Source organism: Cavia porcellus, unplaced genomic scaffold (genome assembly GCF_034190915.1).
Source record: "Cavia porcellus strain 051 isolate PalLab524CR breed Dunkin Hartley unplaced genomic scaffold, mCavPor4.1 scaffold_8, whole genome shotgun sequence".
NCBI classification, from domain to species: domain Eukaryota; kingdom Metazoa; phylum Chordata; class Mammalia; order Rodentia; family Caviidae; genus Cavia; species Cavia porcellus.
The window spans coordinates 85,679,544-85,697,824 of record NW_026947491.1 but is presented as its reverse complement, the minus strand read 5'-3'; the positions used below and the strand labels follow the sequence as shown (position 1 = coordinate 85,697,824).

General features: G+C 33.9%; 1 protein-coding gene across 2 annotated transcripts in view; it reads left to right on the top strand.

The window, feature by feature from the left end:
* Cdk17 (cyclin dependent kinase 17) overlaps positions 1-18,281 on the top strand; it is an 80,193-nt gene that overhangs the window by 47,786 nt on the left and 14,126 nt on the right. For both annotated transcript variants that reach the window (XM_063255336.1, XM_063255337.1), the window contains exons 4-10: positions 2,867-3,000; positions 5,150-5,275; positions 13,596-13,652; positions 14,581-14,695; positions 15,361-15,455; positions 15,674-15,736; positions 18,058-18,181. In XM_063255336.1, coding sequence (XP_063111406.1) covers positions 2,867-3,000; positions 5,150-5,275; positions 13,596-13,652; positions 14,581-14,695; positions 15,361-15,455; positions 15,674-15,736; positions 18,058-18,181 — 714 coding nt within the window. The remainder of the gene's footprint in view (positions 1-2,866; positions 3,001-5,149; positions 5,276-13,595; positions 13,653-14,580; positions 14,696-15,360; positions 15,456-15,673; positions 15,737-18,057; positions 18,182-18,281) is intronic.

The window sequence follows — 18,281 nt, the reverse complement described above, 5'->3', positions numbered from 1 at the left end:
TTAATGATGTGGTGTCTTGGTTGAGTCAGATGTTGCTTAGTATGAGATGAATAAATTTCTATTGTAACCCATATGCAACAAGGCTTTTAAAAAAATTCTGTCCTGCATGTGTCAAAGGCTTAGCACTTTTAAGAGTTGGAACTTTCTATAAGAAAGTCTCACTGCAACTCAGATACTGAGGGTTTCATCTTTATTTTATTTTTTTTTATTTTTAATTTTAAAGAGGGTAAAATAAAACATAGCAAAAGAGAACAAAGCAGATCAGAAGAAAACAATGTAAGTGACACATTTCACAGTGAGACTACAGGAGTTCTACAGTGGGTTTCATCTTTAATCCCATAGTGCCACCTAAACCCAGGTATCATCATTCCAAGCTCAGAAACCCCTGCCAAGAAGATGGCAGAGTCTTTATATAGAGCTTTCAGTTTTCAGTTCTCTTTTTGTTTTTACTTCCTGGGTCTTACCCATACATTCTTGCAAATTTAGCTATATACTTTAAGGCATTATATTTTGTAAACATTTTCTTAAAGAAGTAGGATTTTAGATTTTACTAGAAATGAAAAGCTTAGTTAAATTGTCTTTTAACATTTAGAAATGTGACAGAAAAGAATATGTGACCTTAGATTCTTTGGGTACCAATTTTAATAGATTAGGAGTCAGTTACCAATACATTGACTTCTGTTGGTAAGATGGTTTTTTCGTTCAGATCTCACCATAAAATTTCTGCTGAAATCTCAGGGTTGAAATGTATTAAACTGCTTATGAATTACAATTTGAATTTTCTCAACACTTAAGTTAACCAGCCAAAAATACTGAAATATTTGATTTACTATGAGACCCTGAGTCTAGTATTTCTTAACCTAGTTTTCTCACTTTTGTAAGTAAATACTGTTCATTAAGTTTAGATTTATACTTACCATATAGCAATTTCATTTGAAAAACAGGTCCAGTTATCTAGTCCATTCCTTGATTTTTAGTTAATACTCAGTTCACTGACTATTGAGGACCTTCTAAGTGCCCGGCACCTCAAGTTCTGAGGACACAAAAGCAAGTAATCAAATCCTGCCCACAAGGGTCCCATAATGTGATACAAAAATCATGTGACCCAAAAATGTGCTCTTCAATGCAGCAGATGTGGGCATAAAAGCCACTGTGTCTGAGATTTTAAAAGACTTCACTGAATGGGGACATGTTAGCATATAGTTTTTTTTTTTTTTTTGGTCTTTTTCCTTTTTATCGGTACCAGGGATCAAACTCACGACTGCCTGCTTGCAAGGCAGGCGCTTATGCCACTGAGCTAAATCCCCAGCCCCAGCATATAGTTTTAAAGAACTGAGTTTTCCAAGTTAATGTAATGAGAGGGAAAAAGTATGTTAAGATACTGCCCCATGAAGCGACATAAGACTCTTAGGAATGAACAATTACAGAGAAATGATGGTGAGAGATGGTTCTACATCTGGCTTTTATTTCTAATGAGCTATATTTGCTAGATGAGTTGAAGGATGAATGACATGCAAATATAAAATCAGGTATATAAGTAAACGTGTTTACTTTTTAACATTCCCAGATGGAATTAATCTCCTTCCTCTCTGCTTCTGTTGCACTTTTTGTCTCTATTGAATTACATAGCATAACCCCTCTTGAACTGTAGTACATGTTCTTTTTAGCAGATTTTTGAGCTTTGAGAAGTCATAAACTATGTTTTGTAGTTTGGCACAAAATAGATACTCGGGACACTCTCCCCCCTACCCCTTCCTGCAGCATTGAGGATTGAACTCAGGGCCTTCACATGAACTACATCTCCACCTCTTTTACATAGGGTCTTCCTAAGTTGCCCAGGCAGGGCTTCAATTTCTGATCCTCCTGCTTCAACCTCCCAGAATGCTGGAATTACAGGTGTGTACTGCCATGCCAAACTCAGTTAATAATTTTTGAAATATTAATGTAGGAGTTGGGGAGGACCTTAGCAGCTTTTTTTCTGCCCATCTGGTACTCTATGTAGCAGCTTTTTAAAAGTTTTTAAAAGAATATTCTGTGAACTGACTATTTGTCTGTGGACCCAATGACACATTATTTTATTGAAAGAATACTTAACTAAATGAGAGGTGGAAGATCAGGTTTCTAGTGTGTGTGCCTTCGGGCTACATGATCTTTTAAAAGTCAGTTAACCTTCGTAGACTTGGTTCTGAGATCTGGAAAAAGAGAAATGACTAATTCTCAAGTATCATTCCAGTATGTAATTTTATTCAGTGTTTTAGTTACTTTTCTTGTTGCTGAGGTAAAATACTCAACACCCAAAGTTAATGGAGGAAATGGTTTATTTGTCTCACCTTTCATAGTGGATTTAGTTCATAGCAGGATGCCTCTAGGACAGGATGGGCATTGGAGAGGAGGAACGGTCCATGGCAAGCAGGTAGCGAGAGTGGTGAACAAGGGACCTTAGCAGCTTCTTTCTGCCCATCTTGTACTCTATGTAGGCTATGCAGATTAGGCTGGTGCTAGACTAATCTGTGACTGATTCAGTAATCACAGGGTGTCATATTCTAGATCCAGCCACCTCTGAAAAGGTCCCACCTATGACAGCATGAGGCATTGGGAGACATCTAGACATACATAAGCTATAACGTTTGATGTTTGGTAAAAACTTGAATGCTCTTGCTTTCCTAATTTTTGATAATCAGAATATAAAGGTTGTCCTTACTATTTTAAGACAATTCAAATTATGTTTGGATCTATTAATTGGACACCTATGACTTTACCTATGATTTTTACATATTGACTATATATTCTACTTGTACTGATAAGTTATATGATACGGTAAGATATATTTTCTTTAAGGTAAATTATATTTTATTTTCTGATATAGATATTGTTCATGAGAATCTAAAAATGGGATCAGATGGTGAGAGTGACCAAGCTTCTGGGACATCATCTGATGAAGTCCAGTCACCTACAGGTGTTTGTCTCAGAAATCGTATACATAGGCGGATCTCAATGGAGGTAACTGTCTAAAAAATATGCAAAATGCCTTTGTCTGAGAGTTTGTGTGTCTAAACTAACACACACAAATATTAAGCAAATAAATGCCATTTAAAAATTTTTTGATAGCGTGATAGTTGAAAGATAGCTATTTCTTTGCATTGATGTATTATAATCTGTGAATCTTTCTTTTTTTCTAATTAATAGCTCAAAGCACATAGGCATTAATTATAGTTCATATTCTGCAAAACACTATTTTAGAAGGAAAAGTGAACTTTAAAATATTCTATAAATCTAGAATGATAAATTAGAGTATTCTTTTTAGGAAATAGTAATGTTAAGTATATCTCTTTGAGATTCACATGGGTGATTTTGGGGGGAAACAGGCCAAAACTGGGGTCAAATGCAAGGCCTTTGCACTGAGGTGGATTCATTTTAATTTTGAAAGATTTTTAAATTTTGAGATAAGGTATCACTAAATTGCTACATTATCCAGTGTGTGGGGTCAAACATCATCTTCTCTGCCTCAGCCTCCTAGACTGCTGGCATAATAGGCATGTGTTACCACACTTAACTTTACTTTATATTTTATTTCAAATTTAAGACACATGCCCAAAGTAGACACCAGCTTTCCCTGCCTTGCTTTGTAAGCATGGGTATCCTTTCCTTTGTGATTCATTGAACCTAACAACCCCTATAGCACATTTCTATCTTTTCTCCATGTAACTGATTACAGAATGCATCCCCCTTTCTTTACCAATATTAAAACCTAGAGGACAGAAGGTGATTATGATTATTACCATTTTAGTTTAACTGCAGATTAAAATTGTTTTCTGCAAAACATTTGTGCTTTCCTTGTTTAAAAGATTACTTCTGAATGAGTTCAGGGAAACAGTTTTAGTTTTCTAAGTGACAAATTCATACCTGAAACTTTTGAGATCATCATAGTATTTATATAAATATGTAGATTATATCACAGTAATATGAAATATTCCTTATTTTTCTTTACAACATGTACTTTTGTTATATCTTTTAAAATATGTTAGCCTTGGGGCCTATATCTGGACTTTCTGATTGTTTCATTGAGTTATATTTGTTTTCTCAAAGGTGACAAACTCTAGGTTGTATTTTTTTTGAGTTTTAAGGTCTGGACAGATTTGCATATATATGCAGACAGTCCTGACTTACCACAATTCATTTGATGAATTTCACCTTTACAGTGATGCAAAGTCCGTATGCACTGAGTAAACACTGTACTTCACATTTTGAATTTTGATCTTTCCTGGGCTAGTCAGTTCCATAGCTCCCAGTGAGCCTTGCAGTCATTGTGTACTAAACTGCGGTGTTCAGTAAGTTAGTGTATTGAACATATTTTGGACTTACCTATGTTCTCAATTTAAAACGTATTTTTCAGGATTTAACCCTATAGCAAGTCACAGAACATTGGTTTTCTACTTTAGAATTTTGGGGGGCATTTTTCTAGATGAATTTTAGATGTGTTCTGAATATATTCATTTGTGTTTTGGGTTATGAAAAATGTATAAAATTAATATGAAAATCAGTATTGTTTCATTGCCATCTAGGAACATGGTATGTCTACTTAAATCTTATGTGTCTCAATGAATAGTTATACATTGCCTGTACCCAATGTGGTTACTATTATGAATTGAAGGGATTTCTTTTTATAGATTTATGTTTCTTGATATGATGATAGCGGCACGATTCCTTTTCAAGTTTTTCCAGCTTCTATAATAAAATGAAAAAGATATTAGTTTTCTCTTAGCGTGTTGTGTACAAAATTATGTAACATTTACTTACTTATTTAAATGGATGACATTTTGTAGTACTCTTTGCCTGTTCCTACTCTGTATAGATGATACTATAGGGTATAGTATGTTCAAAATAAATTACTAATAAAAGGACTCAGAAATAACTGGGATCCCTTTTTCTTATTTCTGTAAAAACTGCTCCCACAGTTTTTCTTTGCTTACTGTAAATATTTTTACCTTCAGTATGATACATGTAATTAATGTAAATAACTTTGCAACTGCAATAAAACTTACATTACTTATCACTAAAAAATAATATAGTAAAGCCTATGAATTCAAAGGTCTTTTCTATATTTGATACCTAAGGTTTCTTTGTTGTTGTCTTTGTTTCCTTTTTGTAGGACTTAAATAAGCGGTTATCCCTACCTGCAGATATCAGAATCCCTGATGGATATCTTGAAAAGTTACAGATTAACAGTCCACCATTTGATCAACCCATGAGCCGAAGGTCTCGTAGAGCATCCTTAGTAAGTTTTTGATCTTCTGTACCTTACTTGATTTTTCTGAAACATTTTATTTTTTTATTTCTTAGATTTTTTGTAGTGCTAGCAGTCTAAAATTAAGCTATACATTCAGTCCTTAATATATATTAAGGTTATATATCACTTTCGAGTAGCTAAAAGTCATTATATTATGTTCTAGATTTTACCATTTTCCATTAAGAGTTGTTAAAGCTTTTAAGATACTCATGTATTAAAATAAGAACTAAACTGTATTTTATTTTTGATCAGTTTTATTGATACATGCTAGGATATACAGAATATGTACTGGATCTGCCTCCTAGATATATATACTATCTGTTTATTGGGTTTACAAGCATATATTAATATATACTAAATTATACAGTGCAGTAACTACTCCAGCCAGAACCACACAGCACAGTGTGTTTTTTGCAGTGGTGTAGTGTACCTGAGTGACCAACACCTATGTGAATAAAAGAAAATTTCAAAATGTCCCAGAATCCCTTTCTATTACATTTCTTCTCATTTGCTACTTTTTCAACTGCAGCCATAATCCCTGTCTACAAATCCCTGCCTACAAAGAATAGTTTTGACCATATAAACCACATTGTTTTCATTGTGTTATTTTTACAGTTCATTTTAATATCTGAGTCATTTTTATTCCCATTCAGGTACATTCTCATTTTTAAAATATATAGTATTTTCTGATTATTCTTAAACTTTTGAATTTTATATAATTTTGAATGTATAAATTACTAAAATATTTATGAATATATGGGAATGCATACTTACACAAAGTTTTTATGTATAAGACATGTAATATACATCTCAATATATATGAAAGTATACATAACATTTCTTTTGCCCATTATTAAGTTTGTGAGTTTGTACTGTTGTTGCATGTAGGCATAGATTATTCTTGTTACTGCATCATCATAAGTGTTCACACTTTGAAGGGTTGTACTGTACTTCATTCATTTTCTTGTTGATGAACATTTAGCTTGCTGCTTTTGGTTTTTGACTGTTACCAGCTGTGCTTCTGTCACCATCCCTATGCATGGTTTTTGGTTAGCTTATGTAAAATCTTCTGCTGGGTGCATACTACAGAGTGGAATTATTGGGTCATGTTGTATGCATATGGTCAGTTTTCCTGCAAACTGTCTAAGGGTAGATAGTACCAGCGTGTTTCTAGTTGCGCTCTTTGCAACTTTTGTTGTCTTTTTCCTTTTTTTTTCCTTTAAACTTTCCTTGAAAATAGATAGTGGTTTTATTACAGTTTTAATTTTCATGGCTTTGATAAGTTGAACAGTGTCACATATTTTTGTTGGTCATTTAGACATTTTGTGAATTGACTGCTTAGATCTGTTGTCTCTTTTCTACTGAGTTTTCTACCTTTTTCTTACTGCTTGATAGGATTTATTTATACATTCTCTTTAAAGGAGCCCTGTTTTATGTCTTGGAAATTTCTTTTAGTACACATAAATTCAGGTGGTAGTGTGTTGAGCATGTCTTTGGGTAATGGTAGCCCTGAACTAGTGGTGTATGCCACGTGCCATTGAATAGAAGAGGCAGCAAGTAACATGTTTGTGAATCACAGTCTTACAGAGGTTATTACACTTGAACTAACCTTACAGAGATGGGTAGGAATCTTTCAAATTTAAAATGGATCTGTGAATTGGAACACTTGTATGCTCTAAGCAGAGGAAGCTATGTACTAAATGCAGAAATAAGAATATAAAAATCAGTTGAGGATAATACAATGAATTAATTTATGAAAAACAAATGTGGAATAGGGTCCAGATTATAAAAAGCCTTAGATGTCAGGCCATGGAATCTGTGCTTCTTTCTATGTAATGGGAGGACCTCAGAAGTATCTATCTATCTATCTATCTATCTATCTATTTAGGTACTGGGAATTGAACTCACAACCTTGCACTTGCCAGGCGGGTGCTTATGTCATTGAGCTAAATCCCTGGCAGAAGTATCTATTTAAACAAGGGTTGAAATCATATTTTTATTTCAGATGATAGCTTCAGAAAAATTAAATGATGAAGTAGGAGTCAAAGACTAGAATCATGGAGATGGATTAGAAATTTACTCCTATTTAGGGCTAATATGGCATTCCTCTGAAAGTAGAAAGTAGAGAGACACTCTGGTGATCATGTAAAGATAAATAGGACCTGGTATGTAGTTGGGCACCATACCGGAGGGAAGAGTAATGGTTGATGACTTCTGGATTGTCAGCAGTCACGTATTATAGGACATGTTTTTTATTCATCAGTATTTCTGTTTTGATGAGACATGCTGAAGTAAAATTACTCTGTATACACTGTGAGCACATTCATTAAGTGTAACAGCAACTTGATTTTGGTACAGATCTATCATCATTATAGTTTTGCATAAAATTTATTGAGATAATTTTGTTACTTGATTTTCTGGTCAGAGGTCTTTTCTTTTCTTTTCTTTTTTGGAGACAGTGTCTGGCCATTTAGTTCAGATTCACCGTGTAGCTCAGGCTGGCCTTGAACCTGCAGCAGTCTCCCTACCTCAGCTTCCTGAGTGCTGGGGTTGCAGGTGTGTGCCATCACTTCCCAAAGTTTTTCTTCGACTACCAATTTCTGTTGGCACTCAGGATATATTTGGAAGTTGTGTTTGTTCTGAGAGAGTGAAAAGTATGATTTAATCCTCATGCAGCTTTTCTTTTTATTCTTTCTGTCCTGTCCTGCCCTGTTTGGGGATCAAGCAAGCCCCCGCCCCCTTTTACTACTCAAGCACTATGCCACTGAACTGTACTCCCCTGCCTTCATCAGACAATTCTGAACACGATCATCTAAGAGCTGGCTTGTTTTTTTTGTTTTGTTTTGGAGTCTACATAAAATTAAGGAAAACAGTGCCCTCTAATGAATGTTAGTTAACTGGAGTTTTTATTATGGTTGCCTATTGTATCTTATTCCCTTGGTTTTGAAATGCTTTATATTATCAAAGAATAAGTCAGGCAAGCTGTGTTTTGTTTTTGTCTCTGGATCCCTTTCATTCTTCATCTACCATGGTAAAGCACATTATTTTGAACTATATTAGAAAATTATTCTTCAAAATAAAAATCTGTACCCTAGGAATAAATTTAAAAGCAAGCAACAGAGGAAGGCATGTGAAGGGTTAGGGCAAGTATAACTAAGATGTTCATCATTTTTTACATGTGTTAGAATTCATGGTTCTATAGACCATATATTCATTCCTGTTTTGGGGGAGGAGGGGTTTGGTTTGTTGAGACAGGTGCTCGCTACATATTTCAGTCCGGCCTCGAACTCCCTGTGTAGCCAGGCTGGCCTCCAACTCACTGCAGTCTTCCTGTCTTTACCTCCTGAGTGCTGGGATTACAGACCTGTGGCACCATGTCCAGAATAGACCATCTGTTCTTCAAATAACTAAAAAGTAAATTCTTTTTCAAGGAGATCAATAGAGAAATCTGAACCCTGGGATTTAATGTGAAGAGTGTGAAGGTTAGGGATGGATGAGAAGCAGTTTAGAAACGATAAGTAATCTTACATATGTTAGAGTTCGTGTTTCCATGGATAGTGTACTCTTTTGTAAAGATATTTTTTTCAAGTTTAAATATAAAATTTTAGCCTTATCTTTCTAAAGGCATAAAACTTTTCATGTATTGTTTCTGTATTTTTCAATAGCCATATATAATAAGAAAAGTAAAAATGACATAAAACATTTGGTTGCATAGGAAGTAAGAAACAAGTCATAGAGTTCAGTTTTGCTGAAATCATAGGATGACTGGTTGGTTGGATGTACTGTGAATTCATGATAGCCTTAAGGGGTCGCAGTGTTAGACTGTCTACTCCACTGTCTTTCTTTGATTAGTTCACCTTTTATTCTAACGGTAATGTCTTCTCTTCCATGATAAAGGAAGTAGAAGCTACAAACCAGAAACTCATATTCTGAATAACAAGCATGTAGATCTACCCACATTTCCTCTATTCCTTTTCTTTTAATATTGAGAAGTCCTGATTCTTCCTATTTCATCCTCTCAGGATGCTTAGAATATCTGTTATCCATATATGTACTCTTATATTTGGTCTCCCTTTCTTACTCCTTATTTGAACTAGTAATTTTAGTTTCAGGTTTACAGAAAATTACAAAGGTAATTTAGTGATTCTCATGAACATCCCAGTTATTATTAACGTTTTATGTTAATTTGATACATTTGTCACAACTAAGAAACCAACATTGGTTGGTTATTATTAAACTCCACAGTTTATTCATATTTCACTAGTTTTCCCTAGCATCCTGTTTTGTGTTCTGGGATCCCACCCAGGACACCACATTACATTTAGTCATCATAGCTCATGTTAAAGATGCTGGTTATTGAATTGATAAAATGGTATTTAATATTTATGGTTGGTAGGAAATACAATATTCTACATCTTACCGTAGATTAAATTAATGGAAAGCCTATATGCACATTTCTTTTTATTTTTATGATGTTTTATTATCTTGGCACCAGGGATCGAACTCACACTTGCCAGGCAGGCACTTAGGCCCCTGAGCTAAATCCCCAGCCCCTCACCTGTATGCAGATGATCAGGATTCACCAGAAAACTTCGTTGTAGTTAAAGTAATGGTATGCCCAGCAGTTTTATTGAGAATATTAAGCATAATTTCTGTAGAATGAAAATTGTCTCATTATGTTAAAATTATGGACTATATATCAAGAGTTTACTTTTTCCCAAACAGTGAGTTCCAAACCCTCATTCTTGGGTTTACCAATACAGATCATATGTAGTCTTTTCTTATTTATGAGAGTAGAGAAGAAATAGGTTATCAAATGATGTCTGTCAAAATAGTAAATAGGTTCAAAATCAACATATAGTTTGCCTTTGGCATATTAAGTACAGGATTACAGGGACCTGGCCAAGATCCCAGCTGCCTGTATTTGGGATTCAGGGAAAGGATGAAATAAGAAACAGACAGATTCGGTAACACATGATGTGGGGCTGGGAGGTCTGTGCCTCAGGATGGGCAGAGACAATCACCTCTGAGTTAGCCACTATCTATTTGCCAGTGCAGGGAAGGGCATATAGTGCTTTTCTTGGAGCAGTGTAGAAGTAGTGGTAGAATGGGCAAGTTTAACATCATAAGGGGAACAAGCCAAGGTCCATCCCCATACCTGGATATTAATCTCACTGATCCAGAGAGAAAGGTTATTTCTGCATTCCAGAACCTGCCCATAAGGCAGGCAGGGTAAGGAGAGCCTAGGACATACATACTTATGTCAATTTACAATCCCTGACCCCCAGCACAGGATCAGCAAGAATCATGATGTTGGTAAATAGCAATTTCTATAAAACAGAATGGCTCAGCAGTATTGAGGGTCTCAGCTCTTTTTCGCCATCATATATCTAAGGGATAAAACCCATTGCTGTCTGAAATAGTCACTCAGTAATTCGCACAGGGATATGGAAATGGGTGTTAGAGAAAACCTTCCACCCCAAGTGTTTCGCATACGTAACTTTTAACATGGCATCTATGGAACTGATATGTGTACTTTACTTGTTTTGAAACTAAATTAGAACTGCATCTCCAACATGTCCATACATCTTCCTGTGATCCAGTAATTGTGTTGCTAGATCTGATGATGCTTGCTATGTTTACAAGTTACATTGAATTTATAAGTAGAACTTTCATAGGATTATTTTATATATGTGTATTTTTAATATTCATATGCTCTTCCTAGAAGAGCCATCTGAACAGGAATTTGCTGCCAGAAAGCGAAATATTTCCTTGGAACAATGAAATATCAGGAAAAAAAGGATCTTCGTTTGTCTGGAAAGCAGAATTAAGACAGCTTACATATCAAAATACAAGTTTATTGTGCCATTTTCTTTAACTGTCATTTCTAGCCATTTTCATGAAATCGCTACAGTTCTTAAGTATTCTAAAATAGTCTTAAGGTGGGATCAATCTAGAATGTGAAATCATGAAAGTGGGATCCTCACTGTGTTCTCAGCACCTCACCCTGTGCTTGGTAAATGTTGAATAAATGAGCTTTGTGCTTTGTCCTCTGAATAATTTCTGTAGGAGCACATGTCAACAAGCTAGTCATTATATCTATTGTTAATCTTGTCATGTTCAGCAGATAAAAGTGCAAGCAAAGTTTTCTAAAAATTCCATTTAAGCATTCACTAATTATTCTTTGGATATAATCATTAAATCCTTAAGGTTGGAAATTATTAATATTAGGACGAGGTGGTTTGCTCTACTTTTGACTTAGGGTCCCACAAACAGAGCACTACTCTGTGTCTTTGTCTCAGTTCTTTGGCCACCTACATGGATGGAATTCAGTAGTGCTGTTTATTTTATAGGCCAATTTATTTTATATTCAAATTCAAGTTATAGTTATATAATTATATTTTATAATTATAGTACAATATACTTTTTTTAGATACATATTTTTATTTTTCTCTGATGTAGTTATACTCATTTATGGGGTAAAATGTGACCCCTCATAAATAGTCCTTTCAACTAATTATGTAATTATTATCAAACATTTTTTTCTTTAGAAAGCATATTTTCAGCATATTCTAATAATGTTGCTAACTGTCTTTCTCTGAAAAGTGCTCTTGTAACATTAAATGTTTGATGCATTCCTTGGAGTTCCCTCCCTTACTTGTTTGATGTTGTTGGTTTTGTTTTGGTTTTGGGTTTTTTAAATGTTGCCGGGCCTTCACCTGAGCTATTTCCCGGCCCTTTTCAACAGTTTTTTATTTTGAGACAGTCTCACTAAGTCACCAAGTTTCTAAGACTTGGGTTTAAACTTTCAGTATTCCTGCCTACAATTGTGAGCCACCATACCCAGCCCAGTTTATTTCTTACATACTTTATATGATGCAGCAGTCTCTACATCATCTTTATCTTTATAACACTTAATTTATAATCAAGCTTCAGAGCAAACCTCAACGTTTTTGTCCATATTACCATTGGACCAAAGTATGTTGGAAGCTTTAATAGCTTATTAGTATTCATTTATTTAAAAGAATAAGAAAAGTTCTGTACTTCTGAGAAGAAAATGTTTCTTAGCTTACAGTTACATTTTGTCATAGTTCTGCCATAATGACATTTTAAATATTTTATCAGGAATATTTATTGTTTGTTTATACTAGCTTTGAGCCTCAATATGATTTTTCCCTCCGTAAAAAATGATTCAAAACTTAAAACTCATGGCAAAAGTGCAACATTTCTCGTATTTGTGAATTTAAACACCTGAATTCCAAAGCTAGGTATAAGAAAACACAGACATTTCTGTGACTTGGGTGATTAGCCTTTTTAGATAACTGCATAAAGCACATAAAATCAGGTTGTCATTTTATTTTCTAAAGTGTGTGATGCCAAGTGTAATCATCAAGTACATTTTTATTTTGTTTTTTTTTTTTTTTTTGAAAGTTGAAGAAAAGTTTGTATTTGATTCTGACTGTAACATAGGAGTTTCAGGAAGAGGATACTAGAGATTGGGCCCAGCGCAGTTCCCCCTGAAATACCCAGTCCTGCCCTCTCCCTGTTTTGTCCCTTCCCTTCCCCTGTCTCCTCTCCTCTTTCCTTCCTCTCTGTCTCTGTCTCTGTCTCTGTCTCTGTCTCTGTCTCTGTCTCTGTCTCTGTGTCTGTGTCTCTGTCTGTCTGTCTGTCTGTCTGTCTGTCTGTCTGTGTCTCTCCCTTGTCTCTCTCAAGAGAGACCTTGCAGTTGCCAGGCAAGCACTTATGCCACTGAGCTATAATCCCAACCCTTAGAATGTGATTTTGTTATTTTATTAAATTCTACTTTGATTGGAAAACCAGAAGGAAATAGTTCTTGTTATTTTCAGTTCTCCCTAAGGATTTCCAAGATTGGTGAAAGCAAATAGTTAGAAAAATTATTTATTTTGCACTTTCGTTGAAAGAAAAACAAAGAAGTATCTTTTATAAGATTCTTCAGTATTGGGGCTGGGGATTTAGTTCAGTGGCATAAGCGCCTGCTTTGCAAGCGCATGGTTGTGATTTCAATTCCTGGTACTGATAAAAAAAAAAAAGATTCTTCAGTATCATAAAATGTTCATAGCACAAAGTTAACCAATTCATATGTAAAAACAATTATTATTATGAATTTTGATGCTTTTGACCCTTTTCATGTTCTAAAATTGAGTATTTTTTTGAAAGAGACTCAACAGTTTCATTATAATCAGAGTTTTCTATTCCTAAAAACTCTTTAGGAGAGTTTTACAAGTTGAGAAGAAAATTAATTGCAATTTTAAGAATAAATACTAAATTTGTAATTGTTTGCTTTCAGTCAGAAATCGGGTTTGGGAAAATGGAAACTTACATCAAACTGGAAAAGCTTGGAGAAGTGAGTAAAATACTTATTTCAAACATGCAAGACTTTTTCCTTGTCCATCATCTGAACTCCTCTGTTACTCTTTAGTCTTTGCTATTCTGAAAAAAGTATAAACATGGTCGACTAAAAGATTGTATCTGATTTTGAAAAATAAACAGAAAATTAGAAGAAAGAAGGCTTTTCAATCCTTAACATTATCCCATAAGTTTGAGAAGTTGAGTATTTTTTATAGGCCTGTTATAATTTTGAAACACAAAGTATTGTGCTTTTTACATAGCAAAATAGTGTTCTGTTAACTTCCTTGCAGTCTGCTGTCTGTGCTGCATGTGGGAAACCATGAGTTCACACTTGTGAACAAAGGTCTCTAGAGAAAACACATCTCAGTGAAGGAAATTCTTAAGGCCTGATGTTCTTAAACTTGCTACTGACTGAGCATTAGTAATTTAGAAGCTGCCTACTGCCTCAGTAAGAAAGAGAAAATATTTAATAGATTTAGTTAAGTGGGGAGCTTAAGGAAGATTTTTAAAAAGAATTAATACATAAAAGATTCTGAAAAGCCTGAAAACAGGTTAAAAAAATTTATGATTTAACAATATAATTATATTTTAATTTAATAATGCTGTTAATGTCCTTTACTTCTCACATCCCATTGCAAATAAAGCACTTTTGATTTTAAAACCATCGATTCAGTTGTTAATCTGAAATAAATTACAAAATGTAAACTACTCTGTGTGTTTTTGTACTTTTGAGACACATAAAAATATGAAAGCTATATGTTAGGGAACCGACAGGCTTCTCTGCTATGAGAGAAGTCAATGCTGATCTTTGCGGAGTTTCCTTTGCAAGATGTAATTTGACATGGTTCAAGATTAGAAACTCACAGTTTTTCTTGCATGGATGGTGTTAAGTTTTGATGTCTCCTTCAAAAATATTCTTATAGGGTACATATGCAACAGTGTATAAAGGAAGAAGTAAATTGACAGAGAATTTGGTGGCATTAAAAGAGATCCGATTGGAACATGAAGAAGGTGCACCCTGTACAGCTATCAGAGAAGGTATAATGCTTATATTGAACATTTTTAAATCAAAACATTGTATTTTTTTAAAAAATTGATAAAAAGTTAAGCTGTAGGAACAATAAGTAACCAGAAAATATTAGATACTTAAAATGTTAATTTCTAAAAATATTTAATAGAATGGAATTATTGTATAGCTTATAATAAAATCTGATGAAGTCATTAAAAACTGTTGATAAATACTTGGAAAATATGTATTGGTGCATAGGGAACATGGGAAGTTAGCTGTATAGGTTAATAAATACAAAGAAATAAGGCAGACATATCAAGATACTGTTTAATAAATAAAAGGCAAATGATTCAGAAGTGGTTTGAGAAAGCTAGTGAACAGTAGGGAGGAAGAAAAGGCCCTTTCCATTTTTTGTTTAAATTAATCCCAGAACCTAAGGAAGTTAATATTGAAGACAAAACAGAAGATGGGGAATCGTAATATTGAGAACAACTTTAGGTTCTATAGTCTCAAACCCAGAACCAGAAAAGAGAGAAAAGGAAAAAGAAAAAAATGTATGCTACCAGTCCCCATGCTGAATTACTGTTTAAAATTTAAGATATAAATCTGAAATGTAGTCAGTTCTTATTTTCAGGATTTTATAAAGACTAGCTACCAAAAAAACTAAAGATCCTCCCTCCCCCTTGTTTTGCAGTTTCTCTACTAAAGGATTTAAAACATGCAAATATAGTAACCTTACATGACATTGTTCATACCGATAAATCTTTGACTCTGGTCTTTGAGTATCTGGTAAGCATTTAATAATTTAATTTTGCTTTAATAGAAAATTGAACTTTTAAACAGCCCTATGAACTTGATTAATTATTGATGTTTAAGTGAGCTATGTGTGTGGCACATCCTGTATCTTTCTTGAAATATAGTTTGTTTATAAAATTAAATATTATTAAATGACTCAGCCATGCATTCTGAAAAGTATGCATCACATGGTTAAGTGCTGTGTTTTTCAGGATAAAGACCTGAAACAGTACATGGATGACTGTGGGAACATCATGAGTATGCACAATGTAAAGGTACGTTTTTCTGTATAATTTTAAATTGGGTTAAAAGCATAAATGAATTATATTACACAATAAAATGTACCAGCTTTGTAACTAATTCAGAATTTTCTCCAGCATTTTAAATAGACTGTCAAAAAATATTGTCTTAACATATTTAATCAAGTTGTTTCTACATTATATATAACATGTTATATATTTTTTGTGTGTGTGTGTGTGTGTGTGTGTGTGTGTGTGTGTGTGTATGATATTTCTTGGGATTAAACCTTTTTGTTGAACTGCTTCATTTAAAGGTTTAAAAAAATTACTTTTAACATTTTCTTTTGTATTACAACTTACTGTCCTACATGTAGAATACATATACTGGTATATTCTGCTTTGAAAGAAAAATTTGAGATAAATACAAATGAAGGGTCCATTTTTCAAAAGGCATCCCTTAAAGGGCAATTTTCCCTAAAGTATTTTAAATGGGACGTAATTATAAAGTAACAACTTTTCAGGACTCTAACCTAATGAAAAAGGTCAGGAACCTTGAGGTATTAGGACTGCTATGCGGCAAATACCTGTGTACATTGTCAACACAAAAGAAAGATACTTGTGTTTTCTTAATATAACTTAAGAATTCATACAGTGCTAGAAATGTTTGTGATAATAGTACCAGATAAAGTCTGAAAGTTATTAGTTGAGTAAAATAATTTAATATAATTGTGTTTTTACTACTGTAAGAACTACTCACTTTGATTTGAATGGTATAGTCCAGATTTAGCAAAGATTTATTTTTCCAAACTTGGTCAACATTTTATAAGAACCTGTTTTGAAAATAGACTGTCCGGGGGCTGGGGATTTAGCTCAGTGGCATAAGCGCCTGCCTTGCAAGCAGGCAGTCATGAGTTCAATCCCTGGTACCGATAAAAAGGAAAAAGACAAAAAAAAAAAAAAGAACAGAAAATAGACTGTCCTATCAATGTGTCTAAGACATTTCTAATTCTGTAGGTAGTAAATTTAAACATAGGTGTTTTGTTGCTTTTAAATTGTAAGTTTGGTAGATAAAAAGGTAAACTAGTTTCTAGTACTAAAAGAGCTCTGATCATATAGGTAAACACACTGCTAAGAATTTTAGAACAGGGCTTTAAATGTATTTTCATATCCATTCTGTGAAGATTGTTTCCATCATATTATATATGATGTAAGGTAATGTCATTTTGTAAGGTACTGTGAATGTCATTTGTATATCTACTTATTTTTCTTGCTTTTATATCAACAATAATTCAGAAAACAAAGTCTTTAATTTTAATAATTTGACAAAGATCTGATTTTTAAACTCATCTATATTGTCTACAAAAGTTTGAAAGCATATTATTCACTTGTTAAAGTTTTACTTATATTTTTCAAACAAAATTTAACAGTATATTGAAATTGTAACTTTAGAGTTTTCAAAATACTTAAATATTAGAGTGTAGAAACTCCTGCTGCTTAGAATGCATTCAGGCAATCATACACCTCTTGCACTGGCTGGTTCTTGATGTTCTAATGCCAGTTTTTCACCTGCAAGTGACAGGTCTGGAAGGCACCTCTGGAGCCCTCTGTAGTTCAAATTACTTTTTGGTTAACCCTGAAGAATCCGGATATGTTCTGCATCACATTTTCCACCAGAACTCACCATGAAACCTCTTGCATTAGCTGTACAGGTGTTACTTTTTTCAGAGTTACTCAGAACCCTATAGTGCTAATGCTTCTTTCTGAATCAGCAGGTTTTCAAGACTTGAGTAGGAGGTGCTAAAAGTACAGTACCTAGGCGGTGGGTAATAGAAGCTGGTTAGATTATTTTTGTAACAAGTAATTTGCCAGAGCAGTGCAGCACCATTCTCTGTCATATTCAGACTTTTATAAAACCATTAGTGTCTTATCTGAAAGGCTGGTCCAGGTGAGTGTGGGGTTTTTGCTTATTAGTTTTTTGATTGGGTACGGTTTTTGTTTGTTCTTAGAAGGAGGCGTATAAGTGACAGGGGCTAATTTCTTGTCAGATCAGGATTTAAATTCAAACATTTTACTTTAGTAGGTTGATTAAGTTTGTGAGAAATGAACTGTTACTATATAATAATAGAAAGTTTCATTTTATTTGTAGTATATATTTTCTTAGATATTGTTAGATCAAAAGGCAGTTACTTCAGTGTGTTTAATAAACTAAAATTCAGCAAACAACTATAAAAGGAAAAGGTATTCTTTACAGGATAAAATTACAAATTTTTTTCTTTAACCATTTGTTTTTCTTGTATCATTATTTATGCTTATGTTCATTATCCATAAGACTGGTTTTCACTTACTTGTTTCTGCAGCTGTTTCTGTACCAAATCCTACGTGGCTTGGCATATTGCCACAGAAGAAAGGTGTTGCATCGAGACTTGAAACCACAGAACCTCCTCATTAATGAAAAAGGAGAATTAAAGCTAGCAGATTTTGGTATGGAATGATGAGATATTTATAAGTACTTCCAGGTGGTTAAGTATAAAAAAATAGCCATTGTCTCAGTGTGTCATCACTTTTATATGTGGGTTTGGAA